The sequence below is a fragment of the Triturus cristatus genome, chromosome 2_1 (genome assembly GCF_964204655.1).
Source record: "Triturus cristatus chromosome 2_1, aTriCri1.1, whole genome shotgun sequence".
In the NCBI taxonomy this organism is placed as follows: Eukaryota; Metazoa; Chordata; class Amphibia; order Caudata; family Salamandridae; genus Triturus; species Triturus cristatus.
Window position 1 is genome coordinate 679,516,702 of NC_140581.1, and position 25,608 is coordinate 679,542,309.

At 44.2% G+C, this 25,608-nt stretch overlaps 1 protein-coding gene across 1 annotated transcript in view; it reads left to right on the forward strand.

Annotated features, from left to right (window-relative positions):
- The window catches only part of ACE (angiotensin I converting enzyme), a 298,219-nt gene that overhangs the window by 173,626 nt on the left and 98,985 nt on the right, over positions 1 to 25,608 (forward strand). Inside the window, exons 13-15 of the mRNA XM_085632599.1 lie at positions 18,206 to 18,342; positions 20,542 to 20,700; positions 23,968 to 24,061. Of these exons, the coding sequence (XP_085488725.1) occupies positions 18,206 to 18,342; positions 20,542 to 20,700; positions 23,968 to 24,061 (390 nt within the window). The remainder of the gene's footprint in view (positions 1 to 18,205; positions 18,343 to 20,541; positions 20,701 to 23,967; positions 24,062 to 25,608) is intronic.

Below are 25,608 nucleotides of genomic sequence, written 5' to 3' on the forward strand. Positions count from 1 at the left end.
ACCTCTAGCAACAGGGTGCTACTCTTTTCCCAGTTCGCACCAACACACACACAAGTGTACTACATTTGTATCTCTTGTAACAGGGTACTATTCTTCCCCTCATTCGCGACACTTTGACATGCACAACCAGCACATATTTAACCAGAAAAAATGACGCACAGATGGGTACTACACTCTCTTCCCCAAACCTCTGGCTAGAATCCATATGGAGTAGAAAGTAAATGATGAAACAGCACTCCTAAACTAAACCACAGGTGGATAATTCCAACCTGTCTTACAGTACTTAGCATTAGGAACATCATAACCAATAACATAATCTGCAATTTCCAAACAACAGAAGCCAACTTATACAGAAACTTACTAACCCAACCCACACGCATTGCCAATAAGATGTATATGGCACATGGCAATATGCCAGACTCATCAACCAACTGTTGCCCCACCCAATGAATCTCACAGTTAGTAAGAAACAGGGTACATTTCATAACAGAAACACACTGAATAATACAAACTCCTTGAATTCCAAACAACCCTGCGAATAATTAACTGAATGTCCTAATTTAACATCGCAATTGGACAAAGGTCAGGCTTGTGGTGCTTTGAATTCATATGACTTCAGGACACAGCATATCCTCGTACAACACAGTCTCATTTCTATTTCCACTGTCCTACTTCTCTTTCTAACTTAACCAGGAGGCCTGGGTAGTCTTTCTTTAACGTCCCCAGATTAGTCCCATTAACCATCAGCTTACTATCCTTTTTCATGATGTCAAAGTCTTCTACATAGTTAATGCCTCCTCTCCCACACCCAGATCTGGAATTGAACACATTGTTGAGACTCTCTCATAAGCAAGTTGTGCTGCTACAACGTTGTCGAAGGAAACCTGTGGGTTCCATGCCCTAGCTGTCCCATGAATAAGCATCCATGACTGCATGCTCAGTGTGCATAAATGTTGTATGACGTCATTGCGAAAATGCAGTCATGTGGTGCTAGGACCTCCCGTCTGAGGACCTGAAACTCACTGTGACTAGGATCTCAGCTTGAAGTCACCAAAACATCAGAAGGAAAGAACTCAACTGGGAAGCACACATATTGGGCCCTCAGCTGGAAGGCACACTGCAGGCAAGCTTCACAGATCTCACCCAGAATCAGATTCTGCTCTGTGTGGAATCCTCTCTGCCGTAAGGTATGTTTAGAACTCAGAACTTTGGACCCAGTACATTCTTAACTGACAACTGCAGGGCATGAAATGCTCTCAACTGTCATCTTTATGTGCCTTCTCTGGGCTCAAGTTTTCCGCCCAGTCGGGAGAGCAGCATGGCAAGGATGAGCCACTGGTGATTGTTCTTTCAATGGGTTCGGGGTGCCAGTTCCAACTTTCTGTTCTGAAAAGCTGAACTTCCATTTCAGCTTGGATCACTGGTTAAAGGTATTTCAATGGTGTGGTGGAAGGTATAGCAATAGGTATTCTGGGATCTACTTAGGCCTTAAGTGGGGTGAGTGCTGATGACATGCCCTGGCCCAGACTCCACACTCTCCAAAGGTGTTCAGCAAGGAGAAAAGAGATAGTGACTAATTTCAGTACAGACCTTAGAAGCTGAGTCACCAAAATGGCATGGGTAACTTAAGTGACATTACGCTCTCCTTGGCCCAAGATGGCATCCCACTTTTGACTCCTGATCCCTCCCATAGCCTCTAAACAGACCTAAAAGCTAGTGAAAGAAAATGGGGCTCTTGGAGCCTTCAACTGCTTGTATAACCCCAGAAACAGGGGTCAAGCTAGGGGAAGCGACTGCTACATCAGACTATCCCTTACGGATTTCAATTGAACAAATGATATACTCTTATCAGACATTAATTGTTGTAGGAATAAGACACTAGCTGGGAATTAAGTGAGTGAGTGGGCTTGGGTACAGTAGCGGCTGGTAAATTTAGAACGTAGTGGGGTGTAAATGATGTCTGATTTTGACAGTGAAAAAAATTTGCTAAATTGCTCCAGGTGGCCGTGGGGATCAGGGAGGTCTCTGACCAAAAAAGTTCACAAAAACAATAGAAACTGAGCATTTTCCTTCACAATTAACTCACACATTGACCTAAAAATCTATATGAATGCTGAGCTACTGCAGTTCTTCTTTGACCCTCAAGCCCAAAGCAACCTGAGCTTTCATGTTGCTTCTTCCTGCCACACACTCTCTAATTTCATGCACCAAGAGTGAAAGACAAAGCATTAACCTAAGAGGTAAACAGTAGTAAGAGATACCCATCTAGTGGATGTATTGAATACAATTACACTAGAAAACTTAGGATCAATCCTGGCTTTCCCACTTGGCCCAAATATGCGAACCTAGGAAAATATTTGAATTCAGTAACCCTCCTTTTCTTCCATTATCACATATCGGAGAACCTTCAAAAATGTAAGCTCAGGATGTGCGCTGTACAAAAATCTCTCATGTTCGATTTAATAGACTATAATATTGCTTCATGTATAATAAGAATCTAGGCCCAAATAAAGGTGGGCATTACAACAGACTTCCCTTTTAGTTCACTAATGGAATCGTCGTCAGGGGTAAGGAGGCGTATGTTTCTAAGATCATGTTTAAAAATACGGGAGGTAATGTGGCTCAGTGGCTACAGCTGCCAACAATGCAACATGGAGAAACAGTATTGAATCCTGGCAAATCTTTCTGTGCCAAAATAATTAATGTATTGTGTGTCTTTTGCCCAACTCACTTATCACATCCTCCAAGAATTAAGGACAAACCGATTAACATTTTGATGCCAGAAAGAGCTACCCATCTAGTGCCTAAATTGCACAGTGTGAACTGGAAAATCTGTGCTCAATCTCGGCTACTCTGCTTGACTAGATTGTCTTATCACAGACAAATACTTTATTTACCAAGCCACCTTATGTTCACTGTCATTCATCAGAGTACCTTCAAGTACATAAATCCAGCGTGTGTGATATAGCCCAACACCCCCCCGTCATTGGGCAATTAAAGACAACCACATCTGAGGTGCAACTGCCCCTTTACAGCATTGGGCTCTGGTACCAGAGTATCTGCTGCACTACCGATAACTCTGAAGAAGAACCACAAATGATTAATAATAGTGCCATCTGTTGTGCTTACGGGTTTGTGCTCTCGTGCTGTGGTCTCTTTTAAGTGGCAGCATCCCTCCGCCACCTCATTAACCCTTTGGGTGCCAGGGCTTTTCCCCATCCTGTGCCTGGCGATTCCCTAGTGGGTGGGTGTCATGACGAGATAGTCTCGTCATGGGCACAGCGCGACTGTGCTCCATGACGAGACCATCTCGTAATGGGCACAGAAGAGGTTAGAAGAATCTACAAGGACAGATGCTGTCACCTCCAATTCTTGTAATCCACCTTTTTCACCCAGCTAAGAACTTTAAAAACAGAAACAGACTCCAGAAGCATCAGTGCTCTACCAAACTAGACCTATTGGTAATGGTCAATATTTGATGTGAATGCAGTTCGGTTGAGAGAAATACCATGGCTGTGCAACAGGAGGTCCATTTTCCAAGGCACACTATTCACCATAGATCCTCTGGTACCTCTGAAGAATGGAATCAGAAGCTCTAAGTATGCAATTGTCCGGGAGAGCAGTCATATTTTAACAATATAATTTTTTTTAAGTGTGCATCATTTACCATGAATAGAGCTCTGTTTAGTTATCAATACCAGCAGAATGACAAAACAAGCAGGTTTGTGGTGCTGCCTAAAACCCAGCTGCTTTCCTGTACATGACAATTGTCGGCAAAATACATAGAATGGCTGATTAATGTGTAGAGTGTCCTAATGCCTGGGCTTTCTGCCAGTGACCAGGACACACAGGAATAAAACATTTAAAAGCAGTAAATATGCTATCAAATAATAAACTGGAGCGCTTGTGACAAATATACAGCTAAGCAACTGCCCAGTTGCTACTGTGTTAGAAAGCGTCAGAATACAAAATGTCTCACTTTAAACTGAACCACCTCTAGGCACTTGGGGCAACCAGGGGTATTAATTTCAAGTCTGTGAAAGATGCAGAAGTGAAAAGACTTACTAAAAATGAGATGCAACTTCAAAACTGTCCAAGCAAAGTCGCATAAAAAAAGCAACATGAATGTGGAAAACACCTTTAAGCTCCGGACTCTCACTCACCCTTCCACACGCTTTCTAGGAGGTAACTGCTATATTCCAAAAGCTGTGTGTCATATTAGCATTGATTTATATAATGGTTTCACCTTTCCAGAGGTTTTTTATTAATGATGCACTCTCGTCACTCACTTCACTACCAGTGACCTCAGTCCGGGTGGCACCAGAGCGAGGTTCACAACCCTATGCCCAATCAGAAGCTCAGATAGGAAATTTTCCCTTTACTGTGGCTTCTGATGTACCATAAGGGCACATGACAGACATGCCCCATATCTGACATATGTCAGATATGTATTGCACTGTGTGAGGATGGGCTATAAGAGCAGACGCCTGACACATGCGCATTACAGCCCTGGGAGCCCTCCTCTGGTGCAAGGTGATATTGCAGGTTTCACATGAAAACAATCGGTGAGATAATTTATTTTCATTTAAAAGCGTAATAGATGAGAAATGAGATGCATCATGAGGCAGTGATGGTTAGGGGGTTGCCACCCCTGTGCCCTCTATGGAGGAGCCACCATTGCATAGAATGATAATGCAAGTGGCCTCTATGCAATGCTGGTCTGGGAAGAAGGACGATGGGGAAAACCGCTGAGATCCAGATAGTGAGGCAGATGGGTGTGTGCTCCACAGTAAAAGGAAGATAGACTGCAAAAAGTTGGCCATCATTTGATGACAAAGCAACATCTTGCAGTTTGCTTCAGCCACCATTCAAACATATTTTAAAAATAGCGTCCTCAGAAATTGGCGACGATGATGCAGTGCTGGACAAAAAAAAGACACATAATTCAAATCCTACACACCCATCTTACAAAATTGCATAATTTATCCTTTGTAAGAGAACTAGCCCAATTTGCAGTTAAAACATCTAAAAGAAAATTCATACATAACAGAGTCCAAAAGCGGTGGATCCCATGATCGAGGTTCCAGGACAAATACTGCTGTGGTTCTCGCAACCAACAAGAAGCAATTACTAAATTACATTTTCTCTTAGATTTGCAACATTTTAAATTTAGGCTTTGCTCAACATCCTGGAAGAATACTTTAAAAGGCTTTTGAGCTGAGCAATGGTGACGGTACCCAGATTTCCTTCCTTAGCTCAAACAATCTTAGTGAATGGATAATTTTCCCATAAAACAGTGTTTTCTTTTTCTTTTTTCATTTCAAAACTTTGAGTGCACATGAAACTCCTTAGCGAATTCCCCTCACCCTTTGTCAGCCAGGATTCCCATCGGACCACACCAGCCAGAGCTTGCATACAAGTACGTTTTTGATCCGAACTCTATTCTTAGAGCATGTGCAGCTGCTAGAGGATTAAAATTACACCACTTCCTCAAGATTTGGCCTTCCATTTTTACCAGAAAGTCCCACTTTACTATATCAATTGTCTCTATACCATACAACACGGTCGGGATATTTTTGCTCGGTAGACTGAAAGTAAATGTACAAAATGTCTACGGCCCACAATATTATAAAATACATGAAGCACATTAGCATGAGATGTAGCCTTGCTAGAGCTATGGCATATATAATCTTTATCACTCAGATTGCTGTAAATACATTTCCCCAGGTAGGTTTACATTTTCACTACCTCCAGCTTCTCCATATCAAGGTGTCAACCTTTTTAGTTTATTACCCTTACAAATCAAGACTTTACTTTCAGAAATATTAATTTAAAAAAAGTGAGGGTGAATAAACTGCTTTAAAGATGATGATTGATTACTCAAACTCTTGAGTGTTAAATCAAGGATAGCAATATGATCTGTATGTAACAGACACAGGAACGAACAAATTCCAATCCTAGAAGGGTCTCCATTGACGCTACCTAGGTGTTGAGGCAGGTTGGAAATGTATAAGGAGAACAATATAGGTGCCAGCAGACAACCTTGTTTTAAACTATTCTCGGTGTTAATTATAGAATGCAAACCCTTGTCACCTCCAGAAGCACTTGGAACTAAGAGGCCCATTAGTATGTCAGGCGGATCGCCACCGCCCGCATGGCGGTGGCGATCCGCCCGACATTTTCTCCCGCCCGCCTGCCAATTCCCCCCGCCATATTACTATGGCGGGGGGACCCCGGCGGACGGAAAGACCGCCCGCCGGTTTTCCGCCGGTAGGCAATCCGCCCGATTGCCTACCGGGCGGAAAAGCTGTTGATATGGTGGCGGTGTCTGTTAGACACCGCCATCCATATCAGGATGCATGCAGGGATTTGCCTTTCCGTGGCGACAACGCCGCCACGGAAAGGCATGCGGTCTTTCACATTGGGGGCCTGTAGCGGGCCCCCAGGTAATTTTGGGTGGTGGGGGTGCACATGGGGGTACCTATGGTACCCCCCTGCATTTGCATGTGCAACGTGGCAGGGACCGCGTGGTGACTGTCACGTTGTTCATGCAAATGCACAACTTGCATTTTTGGCATTGCGGCGGGCGGTGCTTCCTGCACCGCCCGCCGCAATGTTAAAAATGCAGGATGTGCCCGCCAGTGTGGCGGGCACATCCTAATTGTATCTGCGGGACCACCGCATACATTGCGGGCAGTCCCATTTCCCGGGGCTATGGCGGGCGGACAAAGTCCACCCGCCATGCTAACGGTGCCCTAAAATGTCAGCAAATTGTCTGGCATACCTAATCTATGCAGTTTTTTCCAAAGCGTTGGATGATCCACTCAGTCGAATACCATGGCGAAATCTATACAGGTCTCTTAGGCTTGGTTTAGACTTGGTGGCCCTGCACAGTAACATACTTTATCACAATTGATTGCAACATTGAGTTATCTAAGGCGCAATGGTTTTATCCTAAAGCAAGCTTGTTCAATTGGTATTATCTTTTCGTCTTCTACTCAGAGAAGTAACTGTTCAAGAATACTTTTGGCAAAACTTTTTCTACTGTGTATCTGAGAGCAATATGATGATAATTAGAGGGTTGATTGAAAGAGCTATTTTTGTGCAAAGGAACTATATACCTCTCAGAACAGGATGAGGAATTATACAATGCTGGCAACAGTATTTGAAAACTGGGATTATAAATGACACCCATAACATGGCCTTAACCTTAATTACAGAAATGGGAATCTCTTCCAGGCCCATCGCACCGTAAAATCGCAATACTGGATTTAACCCTTGATCTGTTTCATGGAGGGGTGCCCGTATATGGAAAAGGAATTTGAAACAGGCACAGAAAGTCCAAATAGCAGCTTTGCTACGTCATTAGACACACATAACTATGATTTTTGCAGCGTGAATCTTTTTCTGGATTCACATGCTGTGCATCATTCCGCCATCTAGTGGTTGGCTCCGGAATTGTCTTTTTTGGGGTTTTATGTTCTTGTTTTGGTCGCTGTCGACCACCATCTGGTGCCAGGTACGTACCCTGTGTGACGTCAGACGGTATCCTGGAGGTCGATGTGCGTGGTGGCCATCTTCAGATTCTTTTTTCTGCCGTTGGGTCTGGAAACAAGACAGGAAGTTCCGAAAAACATTTTGAATTTCCCCCCAAAACTTCGAAAAAGAAGATTAACGAAGAAAATCATTTATCTTCGACGTCAACGAAGAAATATAATCGATCATCAACGTGGTGAGTAAGGCAGAACCAGAGGACCACTCCAGTACACAAATGGTGAGGTAGGGGCCATGGAGAATACCCCCTTCAAATTCTGCCCCAGGTGCCACCACAAGTATGCTCAACGCGACCCACACAACGTCTGCAACCTCTGCCTGCCCGAAGACCACAAGGACAATGACTGTGAGGCCTGCGCAGCGTTCCTACCAAAAATGCTAAGGACACTCCAAAGTCAAAGACAGGCCCACTACGCCACAATTTCGCAGACATCAAAGAAAACCTCCCTGAGAGTCCTGGGCTTCTCGAGCAACGAGGAGGAACATGGAACCCCAGTGGAGTCGACGCACAAGTGATCGGACGTCGAGGTCCTGGAGGGGGACTCCGAAAAAATCCATGCCGAGAAAAAGGCTAAGGATCCGAAAAAGAAGACGGAGAAGGTAAGACACCATAAAGATCCGTCGGATCCAAAGGGCCACAAACATAAGGCACACAAGGCAGCCCTTACGCCGAGCAAAAAGGCGATCGAAGGTCAGCCGCGATTGAAAGAACCCCATGGAACCCAAACGAAGGTTACCGAGAAGGGAAAATCGCTGAAGACGCCGAAACAAAGGGTCGACACAGAACCCACATAAAAGGGCACTACACTGCCGAAGACTTAACGTCGGCGTTGGGAAGAGAAGAAAATCTTTGGCCACTGACACCGAGAGGGCCCTTGAGGTCGAAAAGAAAAGGAGTAGACTCGAGGAAGAAATTGCAGCACTCCTACAAAAGAAGAAGGACTTCGATGCTTCACTGAAGGATTTTCGAATCCCGAAAACACCGGCGGCCGAACCAGAAAACGTCAATGCCGAAGAGGCAGAAGACACCGAAGGAGAGGAAGAAGGGATCTTCGACTCTACGCCGACCCCAGAACCTCGAGGCGAAGAACCCGAGGAATACAGAGACATACCTGAAGAGGAGGAAAACCCTGAAAATTTTCAGGAAGAGTGGCACGACCTCGACAATGAGAGCCCTGAAGAAGAGATTTGCAGCTAACCTTCGAAAGCTTCACCTCCAGATGACATTGCTTTTTACAATGATATTGTCAAAAAAGGCCAGCAAATCAATTTGGAGTACCCTTAGAAGAGGAAAAAGGGGACACATGTTTCTGCTAGAAACCCTGGCATCAGCTTCAAGAGGAACACAATACCTGCATATGCTGCAAAGTATCCTGGACCAAGGCAAAGAAGCATTCAAAGAACCAGCTTCAAACAAGGGGGTAACGCCCAGAGTAGAGAAAAAGTACAAACCCTCCTCAAAAGACCCAAAATATATTCTGGGAAGTACAGTACTGGACTCTATTATTGTCACCACAGCCAGGAGGAGAGCCAATGCAGTCTCCAACACAGAGCCACCACCTGAAAAGGAAAGTAAGAGGATGGACATGGTGAGGAGGATAATGGAGAAAGAGGCAGCAACACAGTGGTGCATTGCCAACTCTAATGACCTGTTAAACAGATATTGTCAAAAAAGGGCAGCAAATCAATTTGGAGTACCCTTAGAAGAGGAAAAAGGGGACACATGTTTCTGCTAGAAACACTGGCATCAGCTTCAAGAGGAACACAATACCTGCATATGCTGCAAAGTATCCTGGACCAAGGCAAAGAAGCATTCAAAGAACCAGCTTCAAACAAGGGGGTAACCCCCAGAGTAGAGAAAAAGTACAAACCCTCCTCAAAAGACCCAAAATATATTCTGGGAAGTACAGTACCGGACACTAGTATTGTCACCACAGCCAGGAGGAGAGCCAATGCAGTCTCCAACACAGAGCCACCACCTGAAAAGGAAAGTAAGAGGATGGACACGGTGAGGAGGATAATGGAGAAAGAGGCAGCAACACAGTGGCGCATTGCCAACTCTAATGACCTGTTAAACAGATATGGCCACCAACAATGGGATGAAATAGAAAAGAGTTGCTGAACAAACTCCCAGAGGAGGATAAAAAGAGGGCAAAATCTATTGTTCAAGAAGAGAAAAATGATGTGGCTAACACCTGCCTAATGTCAGCCCTAGATGCAGCAGATAGTGCAAGCAGGCCAATGTGCACAGGAACCATCCTCAGAAGGCATGCCAGGCTCAGAATGTATGGCTTTAAACAAGAAGTTCAGACATCAATTATTAACAGTCCATTCAACGGAGAAGCTCTGTTTGGCAAGGAAGTGGGCGAATCCCTTCAGCAAATTAAAAAAGACAATGAAACATCAAGGGCATTGGGGGCCCTGCAGCAAAGAGGTTCTTTTAAAAGAGGAGGATTCTCTAACAGCAAAACCACAGGAAGAGGCAGCTTTGGTCAAAGACAGCAGATGCCACAACAATCTCAGGGACAGAACCCAAACCAACAGGTGGGTCAACAGTCTAGCTAGCAAGGTAGGCAACAACAGCAAAAACAACCCTTTCGCGGAAGAGGGAATGGCAGAGGAAGAGGCCAATCCTCTAGAGGAAGAGGAAATAGGTCTAACTGACTTTATCACGGAAAAGGACCCACAAAAAACACCAGTGGGGGGAAGAATATCCTTTTTCCACACACAATGAAAAGGATCACAACAGACAATTGGATATTAAATTTGGTACAATACGGATATTGCATAGAGCTCACAAAGACACCACCTGCAAATCCACCCAAAACAAGAAAATTATCCAGATCAGAACGAACACTGCTCAACGCAGAAATCAAAGAACTATACCAAAAACAGGCAATAGAAAAGTTACCAACACAAGAGTGGTACAAAGGAAACTACTCTCCATACTCCTAGTCCCCAAACAGGACCAGACTCTAAGGCCAATCATGGACTTTATATTCATAAACAAGTTCATACTAACACGACACTTCAAGATGTGTACCTTTCAAGAAATAATCCCACAGATTCAAAAGGGGAATTACTTGGCAACAATAGACCTCAAGGACGCCTACTTACATATCCCTAAGAACAAAAGGCACAGAAAGTACCTAAGATTCCTACACAATGGAACACACTACCAATTCAAGGTACTCCCGTTCGGCATAAAATCTGCTCCACGGGTGTTCACAAAGTGTCTAGCCGCAGTGGCAGCACACCTGAGAAGAGAAAAAATCCACGTCTACCTCTACTTAGACGACTGGCTAATAAGGGGACGCATGAAATAAACATGTCACAATCATATAAAAAAACAATTCAAATGCTACAAAGCCTGGGTTTCTCAATAAACCACAAGAAATCTTCTACAACACCAGAAAGAGAAAAAACCTTCCTGGGAGCAAGACTGAACACAGCAAATGCCAAGGCTTATCCCACACAAGCCAGAATACAAGCTATCCATCACGAAACAGCCCTCTACCACATGGCATCATGTATCCCACTCATCCTTAATGCTCGCCTACACATGCGCCCATTTCAAGAATGGCTCACCAACAGCTGGTCACAAGGCACAGGAAGTTGGGCAGATCTAGTGGTTGTTACACAAAGGGTGCAAGCAGAGATACAATGGTGGGCATCCAACAACATAGCACAGGGGAGACCTTTCAGGGACCCAACTCCATCTGTTATTGTCACCACGGATGCATCCCTCAACAGGTGGGGTGCACATTTCAACCAGCTGAAAGTTCAAGGTCAGTGGAGCGAACAGGACTCCACAAAACATATACATTTTTGGGAGATGAAAACAGTTTTTCTGGCACTCAAAGCATTCCAGAAACATATTCAGGGGAAAACCATCTTAATACAAACAGACAATACAACTACAATGTTCTACCTGAACAAACAGGGTGGAACAAAGTCCTTTCCCCTGCACAAACTTGCACAGAAAATCTGGCATTGGGCAATACCCCAAAAAATCAAACTACAGACAGTACACCTACCAGGGGTAGACAACATTACAGCAGACCAACTGAGCAGGCAAAACAACTGCTCCCACGAATGGGAGTTTAAACAAACAACAGTACAGTATCTATTCAACGTCTGGGGACACAAGTGTTGGACCTGTTTGCAACAATGCAGAACAAGAAATGCCAAAGCTTTGCCTCGGGGTTTCCACACCACCTATCAAAGGGAAATGCACTTTCACTTAATTGGTCAAAAACATTTATTTATGCCTTTCCACCTATACCCCTGATGCAAAGAGTGCTAAAAAAAGCATAGGAACCAGGAACAAATATGATTCTCATTGCTCCTCATTGGCCAAGGCAAACATGGTACTCAACTGGAAGTATGACGATACATCGCAAACTAAAACAACGCATGCCTTTACATCGCAGTTTTTAGTTCGCATGTACCGTCATAACGCAAGATTTTAGAACGCAAACCATTACTTCGTATTTCCTTTGAAATGCATACAAAATCCCTTTACAACGCACCCAAACCCCCCGCATGTTTTTACATCGCAATTGTTTTCCCGAAATAATCCCCCAACAGTAATACACTACCCTATATACCACACACTCCACAACAGTACCCTACTGTACAAAACAATACACTACCCTAAAGCCTAAATCCCAAACCCTTAATCACTACCCTACAGTATGACCCCCTGACACGACCCTAAACCCTAAGCCCTAAAACAGTACCTACACAACGACCCCCTGACACTACCCTCAACCCTAAGCCCTAAACCCTAAAGCATAAAACACTACCATACACTACGACCCCCTGACACTACCCTCAACCCTAAGCCCTAAACTCTAGACCCTAAAGCCTAAAATACTACCATACACTACGACCACCTTACACTTACCTCTCTCCTCATGGTTCCTCTCTCCCGGTTCCGGTTCCAGCATCGTCTCTTCCTCATCTCTGTCCCGGCACAGGTCCATCCCAGGGTCAATTACATCACATGCTTTTTGAAGCGCATTCGATGTAATGGGACGCGTCGTATTGTGTACGCATCGTAACGTCGCTTGCGTTGTAACAGCCGCGATGTGATGGCTGTTCGCCGCTCAAATCTCCTAAAACTATCCAAAGGAGAAATGGTCAGGATCAAAGCAGAGAAAGACCTGCTGCCAGTGCAAGAGGGCTAGATTTTTCAACCGGAACCAGCAACGCTACAACTAGCAGCCTGGCGCCTGAATACATAGAATTTGGGCATCTCAATCTACCGCTCTGAACCATGGAAATTCTAAAAGAAGCAAGAAAACAGTGAACAAGAAAATGCTATACAGCATAATGGAAGCGATAAACCACATGGTGCACCGCTAATAACAATGCTAATTCTATCAATACACAAGAAACAGTTATTACATATCTTACTTACCTCTTGGGCAGCAACATCAACTTTTCCAGCCTTCAAGTGCCCCTTGCTGCCATAGTGGCATACACAAGAGGAAAATCATGCAAACTTTTTTTTACAAGGCCAGTCATCAAAAGGTTCTTAGAAGGAGCAAAAAGAATAGCTCCACCAAGAGCTGCTCCTGTACCAACATGGTGCTTAAATACAGTACTTCTCAACTGATGACAAAACCCTTTGAGCCCATGCATGCAGCGGACCTCAAACATATTACTCTCAAAACAACCTTTCTCGTTGCTATAACATCACTACGAAGAGTAAGTGAACTACAAGCATTAACTATACAAGTACCTACCTACAAATCCACAAGGATAAAGTAATCTTAAAGACTAACCCACAGTTTTTGCCAAAAGTGGTATCTAAGTATCACTTAGATCAAAACATTCTCCTGCCAGTTTTCTTCAAGAACTCAAAAACTAAAGCAGAGAGAAGCCTCCATACCCTGGATGTTAGGAGGGCTTTACTGTATTATTTGCAGAAAACAGAACAGATCAGGAAAACAAAGCAATTGTTTGTTGCTTACGCACATACCAACACAGGATCAGCTGTCACAAAAGCAACTATTGCAAGATGGATAGTACAAGCTACCCAGTTATGTTATGCCGATGCCAAAAAGGAACTAACAATGTAACCAACAGCTCACTCCACTAGAAAGAAAGGAGCAACGCTAGCCCCTATGGCCAATGTACACATTGATTCCATTTGTGCTGCAGCAACATGGGCATCACCACACACCTTTACAAAGCATTATTGTGTGGATATACAAATGAATAAGAAAGCTCAAATTGGACAAAGGGTGCTTCAACACCTGTTTGCAAGGTCTTCCTTTCACCACATCCTCCAAAACACATAAGAAATCACTACATAATCTGATGCACAGCATGTGAATCCAGAAAAGGAGTCACGCTGCAAAACGAAATGGTTACTTACCAGTAGGAGTAGTTTTGCAGCTTGAAGAATTTTCCGGATTCACATGCGACCCACCCGACCTCCCCTATAAGGAAAACAAACAGGTGGGTAAGCAAAGGACTACATCAGTATTTTTACAAAACCATCTCAAGGATTACCAAACATAAGAAAAACAGAAAAAAGAATCCGAAGATGGCCACCACGCACATTGACCTCCAGGATATCATCTGACATCACACAGGGGACAATTCCTGACCCAACCACTAGATGGCGAAATGATGCACAGCATGTAAATCCAGAAAATTCTTCAAGCTGCAAAACTACTCCTACTGGTAAGTAACCATTTCAATATATTTACTCCATTCCTCCTCTTTAATTGGGATTGGAAGAGACTTAACTCTATTCCCTCAATATTCGGAGATAATCTCCCATAATTTCTACATATCGTCTGGGACATGGCTTCTGGTTGGTCAATACATTTACGGTCATTCTCCATCTTTTTAAGGGGAGAATTTAATTTCTGTCTTCTCCTTTTCAGGAAACTGATTAATGTACCGCTTTCAACAGAGAAGGATACAAATGGATTACTAACTAATCCATTTATTACCCTGTTTAATGGACAAATGATTAAAAAGCTGACACTACTTGGCAGATTCTTGGTGTATGTTTCATTTTTGGCCACAAAATGTTTCATCTACCTTTCTTATTTATACTGTCAGAATATATGAATTGCACACATGGGTTCTTTTTAACTTATAGATCAAATTAGGTCTACAGTGCGTTCTAACATTGGATTTTCAAACTTCAGTTTATCTTCTTAAGTCTTCTAGGACCCTACTGCATCCAAAATAAAATATATCTGAAAAGAGAGAACTTTATGATCACTATAAGTATTATCAATAACATTTATTTCAGAGATCAAACCAAAAGTGGAGTGAGGGGCAATCGAATAGTCAATAATAGAGAAGTTACCTGGAGTATCATTCTTGATTCTGCCATTAACTGTCAGATATTCCTTATTTCTTGATAGATCCAGGAAAGTAAGACCTCTTTTACCTGCTTATATATCTGCAGGAAAAATGATGGGGCCATTTTTAAGGCTGCTTATTATTCCAACTTTGCAAAACTCTTAGAGCATGGTTTGATTCTTTGGCATTAAAGTCAGCAACCAGTATTACATATTTGCATTACTCGTGCTGCAAAATTCTATTGAGAAAGAAAACATTTCGATAATCAGCTGCATATGGGAGGTATCAGGTTGTGTTCTGAGAAGCACAGAGCATGTCCCGTACCATTTTATTTTACCATATAGTTTCTTTGAACGGTGTCTTTAAGGACACTGGAGGGCCAGGAAAAGGGTTTGGTAATCTGCAAATACTTGTCAGGGTTACTTGAACATGGTAGATTGTGTATTTAGTAAGTCTGAGATATACGGAGTTGGAACAGTCTACTGGTTGTGATGACCACATGCCTGTGTTTAACAGCTGTGAGTGCCACTGGTTGTCTGGTAGTAGTAAATGATAGAGCCTGAAACTGGTGCTGATGTTGAGTATCATTGTGGAGACAAGGTGTACCCCAAGGATTCTGGTTTTGCTGTATTATTTGACACAAATCTATTGGTAGGAAACTTTGAGTTTCCTACCAATAGATGGTGAGGTGCAGGGAAAGAAAATGTAGAGTGCCATTGTCCTCTAGTAAGGGTGCAGGTATTTAAATTGGAAGTGCATTTGCGTAGCAGAGTGTTAGCCCCCCCCTCTTCAAAGGACATTAGGAAATATTGCAGCCAGGTTGACGTATATTAGCAAAGCTCCATGGTCAGGACTAAAGTTTCTTGGAAGAGCTCTGAGCTGTGGTATTGTTGGAATGACAAGGTGTGATGGAAGTAAACTTTGAGGTGAATTGTCAAAGGTTAGTTCTGACCATTTGGGTTTTGGAACTAAAATCGCTTGAGCATCTATTGAAGCATGTGCTTGGGACATGAGCTCTTGCTGTAGGTCCTGACTGCACTGAAAGAAAACACATGTTTTTATTAGCCCCACTTTAGATTAGCAATTTATGGTGCAATTCAAAATGTAGATGGATCTCAAAACTTTCACTTGGTCCACATTCTCCTGCTATAACATGAGGGTCTGCACATCACCATGGAAGGCTAGTTTATAGCAATGTCCTAGGTAGCATTGGACTGGTATTTGGCATTGTAGGCCAGCATCAACGGCATTGAATGGTTGTGATTGGGATCATCTACTGGTGAAGCAGTGCAGGACTACATTTCATTGGCAGAGCAGTCTAACAGATCGCTGTACTGTAATATAAGGAACACCCTAAGTCAGGATCAACATGCATTGGCAGTACTTTGTGTTGGCACCTTCTAATGGATAAACACAGACTCTGCAGTTCAAGATAAACCTGTTGAGACAAAGTGCCCTGATGGATCACTGTGCAAGCATAAGAAGGACTCTTTAGATCATGTTCAAAGCACGTCAGCATTGTATGTGGTGATCTACTACTGGAGGGGTACTTCTGGTGTAGATCAAGAATACAGAGCTTAAGCAAATATATTTGACGGATCTTTGGAGTGAAATAGAAGGGTCCAAACTGGGGTGACGTGGCGGGCAAAATAACGATGGGTTAAACCTAGTTCTGTGACTGGGGGTGAATATTTGAAAAGTTTCAACACTCTGTCCATCAATTTGTTTTGTGATGTTGCTATGTGCCCAGACGTGGGCCCCTTGCTCGCTGTGCCATTGGATTTAAGCTAGCTTGGCTGATGAGGGATGATAGTCCGAAACTGGTCATAGGATGCTTGTTTCTGGGCCAGGGAGGACTTGGCTTGGCAGTCTAGGATGGACTGTTCCCATGGGGAGGTGGGTCAAGACTGATTTGCATATGGCTGGGTCCAAACTGGGATGGCGTGGCGAGCAAAATAATGATCAATTAAACCGAGATCTGTGACTGGGGGTGAGTGTTTGAAAAGTTTCAACACTTCGGCCATCATTTATTTTTATGAGGTTGTTATGTGCGCCCTAAGTGGCTAAGGGTATGTCGAGACGTGGGTCCCTTGCTCACTGCACCACTGGATTCGAGATAGCCTGGCTGATGAGGCGTGATACTCCAACACCGGTCCTTGGAAGTTGATTTGCATATGGCTGGGTCCAAACTTAACAGTGTTTGAAAAGTTTCAATACTCCTTTTATTTTTTAATGTTGTGTTGTGAAACATAAGGGAACCACAGACTCAAAGAGATGAATTAGATTTTAACCAATACTTCCACTCACAGGGCATTTTGAAATACTTTCCTGTTCCTTAGATTTCTTAACAAGGTCCTGTTGTAGAAGAGGGATATTCTCTGCAGTTTAGAGGGTACCTGCTGCATGTCTCTTAATGTGGTATGTACTGCTTAAAATAGGCCTCAAGCGGACGGGTTGGCTTAGATGTCAGCTTTAGACACACCCAGCAAGACATCTTCTCGGCATGGTCTTCAGACTCTGTGATAATCCATTTATTGACAGATGTGGTCTTTCTGCTCAGGTTACTGTCTTGAATTCCAAGTAGCTTGATTTAGAGTGGGTGTCACCTAAGTATGATACACCCCAGCTATACCATGTGTATTGTATCACATGACAATCATATAGCCTCAATTAAATTTTCACACACCACATTGCAAGGCTTGCAAATTCAAAATGGACCCCTCTACTGTAGCAGCAATGGGGATGTAAGTTATGGCTAAGGGGCTTTGAGTCGGCAGCCTGTTGGATCCCTGCACGGAATAGAAGGGATGCTGTCAGGATTAAGATACCGCTATGTTGTATTGGAATCAAGAGAGCACTGTAGGATAGGGGCAAGCTTTGTTGGCAGATCTTTGTAATGGATCCACAGCAGTGCGTGGACCGGATTGAGGTTTGTTGAGTCCCACTGGTTGTAATGAAATGAAATGCAATACCAGTATTTGTAAAGCGCACAGCTACCTCCGAAGTGGTGTCCCGGCGCTGGGGGCCGTAGGGAAGATTAAGCGAGCTATTGCCCAGAGTCACATGGTGCTGAGCTAACCTGCCGTCAGTACTGGGGATCGAACCGTGAACCCCATAGTCTGGTGTCAGGCACCCTGGCCGCTGCGCCACACCTCTTCCACATTGTAGTATCACTGTATAGCACGCTATTTCTTGTGTGGTCTGTGAACATTTTCCTTCCATAACACGGGACAGCAAAGACCAATTCCTCCCCATTTAAGAAAAGCTGTAGATGACACAACCCTTAAATTTATTTTCTTTTTTTCTGCTTCTCCAGAGAAAAATGCAGATGAGCAGCATGCAAAGGACTTCTTGGCGCAGTACAACAGCACAGCAGAAGTAGTATGGAACGACTACACTGAGGCGTCATGGACCTACAACACTGACATTACTGAAGCCAACAAGCAGATCATGGTAAGAGGCGCTGTGGCCAAGGCTGGGGATGTCTGGGCCTGCAGGATCAGCTTCCGGGGGATCCCAGAAGGCGGTTTGAGTGTCAGCGCACAGACTCCCTGGAGGGGAATGGGGAGCTTTTCCAACAGGCAGATATCTTCTCACTCGCAGTGGCAGAGTCAGAGGCCTAGTTATCGTTGCCTGACATCCAATGCTATTCTATGGGCTCTCGTGATGTGGGATGCGCTAAGGCCACAGCGCATTCTGCATTATACAATGTTATTAGAGTGCACACAAACCAGATGGACTCTGGATTTTATTTCAGCTCAATCAATCAATATGAGTTCTTATAGAGCGCAGCTAATCACCCATTAGGGTGTCAAGGCGCTGGGGGCTGGGTAAGCTAACCAAAACTACTGGGCTTAAAGCATGCTCTAAATGTTTTCTTACAACTCTCAATCGCAACTAGTAGCAGTAATAAAAAATCACTGAAAATCGAATCCAAAATCCAACTTTTATTTTTAGTACTGCTGTGCAGCGGTACTGGGTAAAAAAAAAGTCTAATCCACTTTGCTAGGGGACTAGAAAATAGGCAGATTTATTCCATGGATGTGGAAGAAAACAAACAATATTCAGGCTGTCTGTACCACAAAAGCATGCAAAACGTGAAACACCTAAGCGTGGGCTGCCATCATGGTTCTAACACTTGGGCCTATTTTGGTTGGTTGAAACTACCCTTTTGTGCCAGCGCACCATATTTGGTAACCGTTGTGTTTGAGAAACTAAATAATAAATCATCAAAATCAATCAGTCATTCAGCATCGGTCCAACTGTTAGGAACATTTTGATTGGCAACCGGCAGCCTATCAAAACAGCTCTTACAAAGTAACCTTTCTGGATCAAGGCTACAAAATAAAATCACAAACAAATACGTTTTTAAAAGAACAACAGTACTGAAAAATTGTGAAGAAATTTCTAAACTGTGTTGTAGAAAAATGTATGCTGTATTTGCCCACAATGATTGAGTTGCGAAACAAGTCGAGACAAAGGCCGACCTGTTGTGCTTAGCCCAAGTTCTATTGTGCTATCTCAAGCACAAATCTAAAGGTTGTTTATTCAGCAAACTCTTTTTTCCTCATCTCATCTTTCGTAGATCTTTCATCAGACAGCTGCTTCGACGAGTTGTGATAATAAGAGCTGCTCCTCTAGTCTTAAACGTCTATCCAGATCCAAATAGATCCCCAAATTAAAAGGAGTGTCCGAGTTCCCATCTCCCTGAAACAAAGCCAGAGTGCAACTAGCTTTTTTGCAACTACTAGGGCTAGGACATCTGCTTCAGTAATTGCTCATTTAGTCCTTTTATCCCCGAGAGAGCTCAGGGACAATCCTTTTGTTTTAGCATGAACACCGCCATTGCAAATACCATGGTGGCTCTCATGGTGCTGTTGTGTGGTTCACACATCCATTCTTCTCACAAATACACTAGAGCTCATCCAACAAGAGGCAGCATCTTTTCATGGCAACTTCTTGCAACCTCACTTTTGCGTGCAAAGCTTTTGGCCAGGAGTCCTAACTACAACATTAATTTAAAGTAAAAGAGAGGACATGTGATTACCTTTTTTACTAAGAGGACCACAGAACCAATCAAACAAAGCAAATATTGCATCTCAATCTGCACTCAAAACAATGTGGAAAAATATGACTACAACTTATTCATGCCATAGTTTTGGCATAGTCTAATTTAACCTCGGGGCCTCATAGCATTTCCTGATATCACATGAATAAGGTACCTGGCATAACTTGGTTATCTCATGTGATCACATGGTCTCGTAGCATTACATGATAGAGCTCCTGTGATCTCATATTGTTACATGGATAAAGGGCCTTGTCTGATTTGGGTCCCTCATATATTCTTAAGGTTTTACATGGGCTAGTTGGCCTGGCATGATGTGGTTTTTGCATATGGTCTCATGATAGTTCATAGTCTACTGGCATCACATTATATGTTTATCTCATGTGATCTCATGGAATAACTTATTCTGGCTGACTCATGTGATCCCATTTCCTCACGAGGCCTCCTGCACTTGCATAATTAACGGTGATTATAGATGGGCAAGGTCCTTGGGCCCCCGATGCGGTTCAGTTCCTTTGTTTCGTTTGTTTGCTCTGCTCCTCTGGGACATGCCATTGATTCAGTGTTTCTCCCCGCATGCTCTACAGCTGGATAAGAACCTGAAGATGGCGAACCACACCCTGCAGTACGGAATGCAAGCACGGCAGTACGACTATACAGACTTCCAGGACCCCAGCGTGAAGCGCATCCTGAAGAAGCTCAGTGACATCGAGAGAGCAGCTCTACCTGAAGCAGAGCTGATTGAGGTAATACAAAGGAGAACTAAGATAGAAGTGGGAGATGGGGTGGAGAGGAAGAAAAAGCAGTGCGGTAAGATGGTGAAAGGCGGAGCTCAGCTATTGGGACTGCAGGTGATGTAGTTCCAATTGTTGCTGTATTTTACTTTTCACAATGGGGGGGCACTCGCCCCAATTCAAACGATAAATAACACTAGAAGCCCTCGGATCCGAGCAATGGACAACCAGTTGTCCCAATGAAAGAGAGCTAGTGGACAAACAGTGCTGTGGAACAGGGGTGGGGTGTCCCTTTTTTAGGAAGGTTTCCCTCACACACCAAAGGTGTCATGCTTCATAATGGGGATACCTCCTCGTGTCACGAACCTAGTCATGATGCAGGCTACAACCCCCTCACTACGAGGGAGGAACTCAGGGATGTTTTAATGAGGAAAACAGGTATTACTAAGACCCAATGTGAGCAATTGTGTGAGTGATGTGATGCAGTGCTAACAGTGGAAAAAAACTCTAAAACTAGCTACAAGATAAACCTACCATAGTTTATTGATGCTTCCTGGTGCCAGGATTAAAACCAGAATTAGGTAGTGTGGCTGCCGTAATTAGAGACAGCTGCACTGACAAGGGATCAACATGTTTCAGCCGTATTGACCTCTAATAGTGTTGTGGCCTTCTTCAGGATCTCTTACTTAGCTACTGCAAGCGTGTGAGAAAACAATGAAAAATAAAGCAGGAAAGTCATCTTTCCTGCTTCCCAGACAAACGCTGCCGCTATCACGCAAAAGTGAGCTGGTTGGATGGGCGTTTGTACTTAGGCCATGTGCCAGGGACAGATGATGTAAGATACCTGACGTTTGCAGGTACACGGGTGAAACTGCAGAACAGCCAGATCACTGGTTTTGTATTACACTGCGTCGCATTTATTAGTGCACCCTTATTTTTCATTGTTTTCTTACACACTTGCAGTAGCTAAGTAAGAGATCCTGAAGAAGGCCACGACACTATTAGAGGTCAATACAGCTGAAACATGTTGATCCCTTGTCAGTGCAGCTGTTTCTAATTACGGCAGCCACACTACCTAATTCTGTTTTTAATCCTGGCACCATGAAGCATCAATAAACTTTGGTAGGCTTACCTTGTAGCTAGTTTTAGAGTTTTTTTCCACTGTTAGTCAGCACTGCACCACCTCACTCACACAATCACTCACATTGTGTCTTAGTAATACCCATTTTCCTCATTAAAACATCCCTGAGCTCCTCCCTCGCAGCAAGGGTGTTATAGCCCGCGTCACGACTAGGTATGTGACACGAGGAGGTATCCCCATGATGAAGCATGACACCTTTGGTGTGTGACGGAAAACGTCCTTAAAAGGGATACCCCCCCCCCCTTTCCACAGCACTGTTTGTCCACTATCTCTCTTTCATTGGGGCAACTGGCTGTATTTTTCTTCCCAGTCAATTCCAATCCAGTTTCCTATTGGCGTTTCGCCAACTTTATGGATGGTTTAATTCTGGCTCAGAGACTGCCAGCTTCATTTGATTTTGAGTCTTGCAGACATTATCTCTCAAACTTCCCACCTCATATCCTCTTAGAGAAGCTTTACTATTTATTGACACACCATAACTGGCAAATATTGTTGCTTTTTCAATTTGTTTCAGTTTTTATTCATTTAGCGAACTAAGCGAACTAAACAAGTGAAATTCTGCATACAATGGTTGAATAAGTGAAATTTTGTGGTTTCCTTTCCACTTTGCACTTTAGCATCAATGCAAAAAGTGGAAAAACTATACCTTGCAATAATGAGACTACCATTGTACGAAAATTACATTTCCAGGAACATTTTAGGCTGATTTCTCCTTGGCGTACCCTTTTGGCCCTCAATAGTGTGTCAAGGTACCAGCCACCTCCTCACAACACCCAGAAGCATTACATCAGCAGAAAACCAATAAAGTGGAACTGAACGGAGACAACTAGCTCATGCCCCCCTTAAGCGTATGTCAGGTAGAAACTGAATGGAAACCAAAAGCTCGCTCTCCCTGTAAGCCATTGGTTAGATAGGACCTGAACTGAAACCACCACCTCATGCCACCTTTAAGACTTGGTTCACATTGAAACTGAACGGAGACCACCAGCTCACTCACTTCAAGCCTTGAGTGATGTGTAACCTAGGTGCAGATACCACCCATAAAAGCTAGGTCATGTGGAAACTAACATGCGACCACCACCTACCATCTCATGCCTTGCATTGGCCTCGAGACAAGACATCTTCTGGGCTATTCTCTCACATTCACTCATGACCTGTGTTATGTGAGATCAGTTCATCCCCCCCATCGGCCACTCAGCGGTCACCAGGGGAGAACATTCTGATCTAAATTTCAGCCTCAAGTTGAAAGTCCTATGAGCCTTCTACCAAGCAGTTATCAGATATTTTATATAGCGCTTGTTCCTAAAGTTATACAGCTTCATGGCACTAGTAAATAAGAGGTATTGCTATTACCCACGTTGAAGGAGCTCAATTTACTGACCTTGTATGGATGAAAGGCTGTTTGGAGCATGCTGGGTTGTGAATATAGGTAATGCTCGACAAACAGATATCAGGAGCTATGTGTTAACTATCTGAGCTGTTTTATTAGTTTATAGACCAAGGGCTTCATCTACCGATTTAAATATGTATTTTCAAATAATTTCACAGCCCTGCATATGTGAACATAATGACCTAAATGTTTGGGTAAAACATGCACTTTTGGTTTATTCATGTCTTGGATACTGTTCAAACATTCAGTAGAAAAGGAACGTTTTCCATGGTTTGCTCACCTCTGTAGCCCTATAGCAAGGTTTGCTATTGCAGTATGAATGCACAGGTAGTTGCAAACCCATTCTCACGCCCTCTCTTGATGCACGCATTCTGGGATGAAAAACTTTCAAAAACTGTCTGTCCATGATGAGTCGCAGCTGGGCAGAGCCCATAGAAAGAGCCACCGGCTCTTCATTCCTCGATCCGGCCCCTTACTCCCTGCACCACATCACATCCTGGAACATACGTCATATATTCTGGGGTGGTTCATCAGTTCACCACCGTTGTGGAAGATGCAAACATTTGGTCAAGGGAAGAAGCTAAGTCATAGGGAACTGGTGACTATATTACCAGAGAGTAACAATAATGTTACACATTTAGATAGACCAGAGAACTTTTTTTTGCACTTCACATCAAAAGAGTATTTTTTAGTGCATTTTGATTCAATTGTTTACTTGTCCTAACTAGTCTGTGTATTATCTCTGCAGTACAACCAGATCCTCTCGGACATGGAGACCATGTACAGTGTGGCCAAGGTGTGCCGAGACGGGCAGACCACAAACTGCCTCCAGCTGGATCCAGGTGAGACACAGTGGCCAGGTCTGAGGGACCTTTCATATGCAGCTTTGGTTACTTCAAAAGTCAAAGCACCTAGGGGCAGATTTATGTTAGACTTGCCGCCGTTGCGTCACTTTGTGACGCAGCGGCGGCGTAAACCCTGCGCCACGTTGCGCCCCATTTACATCGTGACGCATCTATGGAGATGCGTCACGGTGTAAAGCCCTGCGCCACATTAAACCTGCGTCAGGTTTAATGTATGCAGGGTGGGCGTTCCATCGGAAAAAGCCTCGGAAAAGTGATGCAGTGAAATCTACAAGATTTCACTCAGTCACTTTTCCGACGCTGCTGTGTCAAAACCTTGCGCCTGCTTGAAGCAGGCATAAGGCATGACGCAGCATGTTAGGTATGGGCAGCCCCTAAACATTGCTGGAGTTGCGTCGTGCTTGCGACACGACTCCAGCAATGCGCCGCCCTTACGCCATCAGATGCGTCACGCATCTGTTTATCCTTGCACCACGATGCGCTGCATTGTAAATGCGGCGCATCTGTGGTGGCGCAAGGGTAAACTTGCGTGACGCATCTTTCCTGGCGCATCCCTGCTGATTTGCAGGGATGCGCCAGGAAACATAAATCTGCCCTTTAGTATTCTGGGACTTTGCCAGGGTCCTCAGGCCTGAGTATTGAAGAAGCGTATGTATTCTACTCTCAAGCATCCTGCGGACGGTTTATCTCCTTGGTCCTCAGGGCTAATACACCAGTAAATAAATTGGTGCAATGGTCTGCACCACATGAACGCTTGTAAGAAAACTTAACCCCTTCAGCGCTCATGACGGAACCACTCCGTCATGAGCCACGGGTGCCGTGTGCTCATGACGGAGTGGTTCCGTCATGCTGCGGCCGTTGGCCACTGCTCCTCCCACGCTGCGCTGATTCCCCGCCTGTGCGGGCGATTAGCGCAGTGGGCGGAGTCATGACGGAACCACTCCGTCATGAGCACAGCTCAACCGTGGCTCATGACGGAGTGGCTCCGTCTTGAGCACAGCGCCACAGCGCTGCCCCCAAACCCCCCCCCAGCACTGCGGCGGAATTCCTGCCGCAGCCAAGGGGTTAATAAACCATCCCCATTTATTAGGTCTCGCGAGCCAAAGGCTCGAAGAGACATTTTATATGTGGGATTTTCAAAGTGCTACGCACACTTTTGGCTGGCCTAAACCTTGAGTGCACGAGATCACATGCACGTGCACAGCTGCTCCTCTGCTAATTGCATTCCCCCCTCCCTTCTCACCCAGTCCTTTGATGCTCTGCTCGATTACTTTCACTTTCGCCGCTTTGACCCTTGCATTCCCCCCTCCCTTCTCACCCAGCCCTTTGATGCTCTGCTCCCATCTCCCTCCTCCCTGGGCGTGAAGGGAGACAGAGATATCCTCCTTAATTGCTGTTTCCCCTCCTGTGGACACGTTATTGATCAGCTCCAAACTCCGATACATTGCTCTCAAGTGACCATCTGTCAGAGGAAACAAGCAGCAGGCACTTAAATGACCTCTATACATAATTATGCTTTATTATAT